At 36.9% G+C, this 2451-nt stretch overlaps 1 protein-coding gene across 2 annotated transcripts in view; it reads right to left on the bottom strand.

Annotated features, from left to right (window-relative positions):
• Positions 1-920: 920 nt before the first annotated feature.
• sec23a (Sec23 homolog A, coat complex II component) overlaps positions 921-2451 on the bottom strand; it is a 31422-nt gene continuing 29891 nt past the window's right edge. The window contains exons 19-20 of one of the 2 annotated variants that reach the window (XM_035998592.1): positions 1323-1448; positions 921-1285 (exon numbers count right to left, since the gene is read on the bottom strand). In XM_035998592.1, the coding sequence (XP_035854485.1) occupies positions 1359-1448 (90 nt within the window). In that variant the 3' untranslated portion in view covers positions 921-1285; positions 1323-1358. Of the gene's footprint in view, positions 1291-1322; positions 1449-2451 lie in introns of both variants that reach the window. The other variant, XM_035998595.1, reaches the window with a different exon arrangement.

Genomic DNA, 2451 nt, shown 5'->3' with positions numbered 1-2451 from the left:
TCATCCATTCATCCACCGGGACATTCATCCATTCATCCACCAGGAAATTCATCCATTCATCCACCAGGACATTCATCCACCGGGACATTCATCCATTCATCCACCAGGAAATTCATCCATTCATCCACCGGGACATTCATCCATTCATCCACCGGGACATTCATCCATTCATCCACCGGGACATTCATCCATTCATCCACCAGGACAGTCATCCATTCATCATGTTTGGTGTTTTTCCAGCATTTCTTTTGACGAAAATGTTTTGCTTTTTTTGTACTTTGTAAGTTTGTCCTGTTGTTGCTTGACCTTTTTGTCACGTTTTTTTGCCATGTTAGAGACCAAACAACTAATCCATTCATCCAGACATTCATCCATTCATTGATCCAGACATTAATCCAGACATTCATCCATTGATCCAGACATTAATCCATTCATTGATCCAGACATTCATCCAGACATTCATCCATGCATTCATCCAGACATTCATCCATTCATTGATCCAGACATTCATCCATTCATTGATCCAGACATTAATCCAGACATTCATCCATTGATCCAGACATTAATCCAGACATTCATCCAGACATTCATCCATTCATTGATCCAGACATTAATCCAGACATTCATCCATTGATCCAGACATTAATCCATTGATCCATTATTATCCAGACATTCATCCATTCATTGATCCAGACATTCATTCATTCATTCATCCAGACATTCATCCAGATATTAATCCACCGGGATGATAAACATTAGTTGCAGCCCTAACACTGACATCACTTCCTGTTGATGTTCCACATTAAAATCTTTACAAAATCACACAGAGGCTTTTATTGTGAAGGACTACAGGAACTTTGTTCTTTAACGTGACTCAACGTGCAGCGAGGAATCTACAGAATGAATCAGACAAATATAGATGACGTGTAACGACAATAAACAGATTTTAATGTCTAAATCTTAAAGAATATGAAAGATGTTGTTGAGTCACTTCAAACTGTGACTCCGATTGTTTCATTTAAACATTATTATTATTATTATTATAATTAGGGATAATATATAATATAGTGTGTATATATATATATATATATATATATATATATATATATATATATATATATATATATATATATAATAATATATTATGTATTTTAGACGTAGAAATGTGACGCAGCAGCTTCCGATGTCTAACCTGCATCATGATTGGCTGTGCTTGTTGATTAGTTGGTCGACTGGTTGTCATGGGAACTCAGGCAGCGAATGCAAAGCAACAGACAGAAAGAGGGCGGGATCAGGCGGCGTGGGTGGGGTCAGGTGGCGTCAGGTGGCGTGGGCGGGGTCAGATGGCGTGGGCGGGGTCAGGCGGCGCTGGAGACCGCCAGTTTCTTCAGGTGATCCATGAACACCTGCAGGCTGACGTCGTCCGTCAGGATCGGAGCGCCAGACTCCTACACAGGAAACATTAGTATTATTATTATTATTATTATTATTTTATTATATTATATATATATATATACTATACTATATCTTATATACTACACAGATACTATACTACACAGGAAACATACTATATATTATTATTAGAATATATATTATAAACTATCTTCATCTTTAGACACAGTCCTTTGGGTTTGGGTTTTCCACCTCTGATGTAACGCAGCGTACAGCTTCCCTAAACTTCTCCAGACACCAGAGACCCAAACGCAGCTCTGTGCCGATCTTTAATGTCACTTTGTGCTCTGCTTTTATCTTTTGATTTGATTTTATTAGGATCCCCATCAGCTGATGCAGAACATCAGCTACTCTTCCTGGGGTCCACACAGAACATAAAACTACATTTTCAGACAAAACAAACAAAACTACAAAAAAAGAAAAGAGAAAGACATTTTCAGACAAAATATGTCTGTCATAGATGTCATAGAATATAAAAATAAGAGCAGTATAGCTAGTATTCTTTTCCTTGCAGATACAAATATTCCTTTTCATGTATGCTGATAATAATATATGATATCACATTAAAAACAAACACAGAACATAGTAAAAATTAAATCTTACAACATCTTTGTTTACATATCAATATTCCTATACATAAACTAAGTACAAAAATATAGTTACAGTCTTAGGGCACTTAGATGATCCTTTACTTGTTTTTTAAAACTTGATATATTAGGCGCTTTGGCGATCTCTGCTGGAAGTGAGTTCTAAGCAACCGTCCCTCGATACGATACTGTACGTTGCATTGATTGTATTCGGGCTCTAGGAACTTTAAAAAGACCTCTAGTGGCATGTCTAGTGGAGTATTTATGTGTGTTAGAGCTAAATGTAAGTTGACTATACAGACAATTAGGAGTTTTTAATTCATTCATGTTTCTGACAAAAGCCAGGAGTGATGCTGAAAGTCTCTCCGCAACTTTCGACCAGGAGAGTTTAACATGCATGTTGTTGACATTA

Source organism: Sander lucioperca, chromosome 2, assembly GCF_008315115.2.
Source record: "Sander lucioperca isolate FBNREF2018 chromosome 2, SLUC_FBN_1.2, whole genome shotgun sequence".
Classification (NCBI taxonomy): Eukaryota; Metazoa; Chordata; class Actinopteri; order Perciformes; family Percidae; genus Sander; species Sander lucioperca.
Note: the sequence above shows the minus strand (reverse complement) of the source record. Positions and strands in the feature narration are given on the sequence as shown.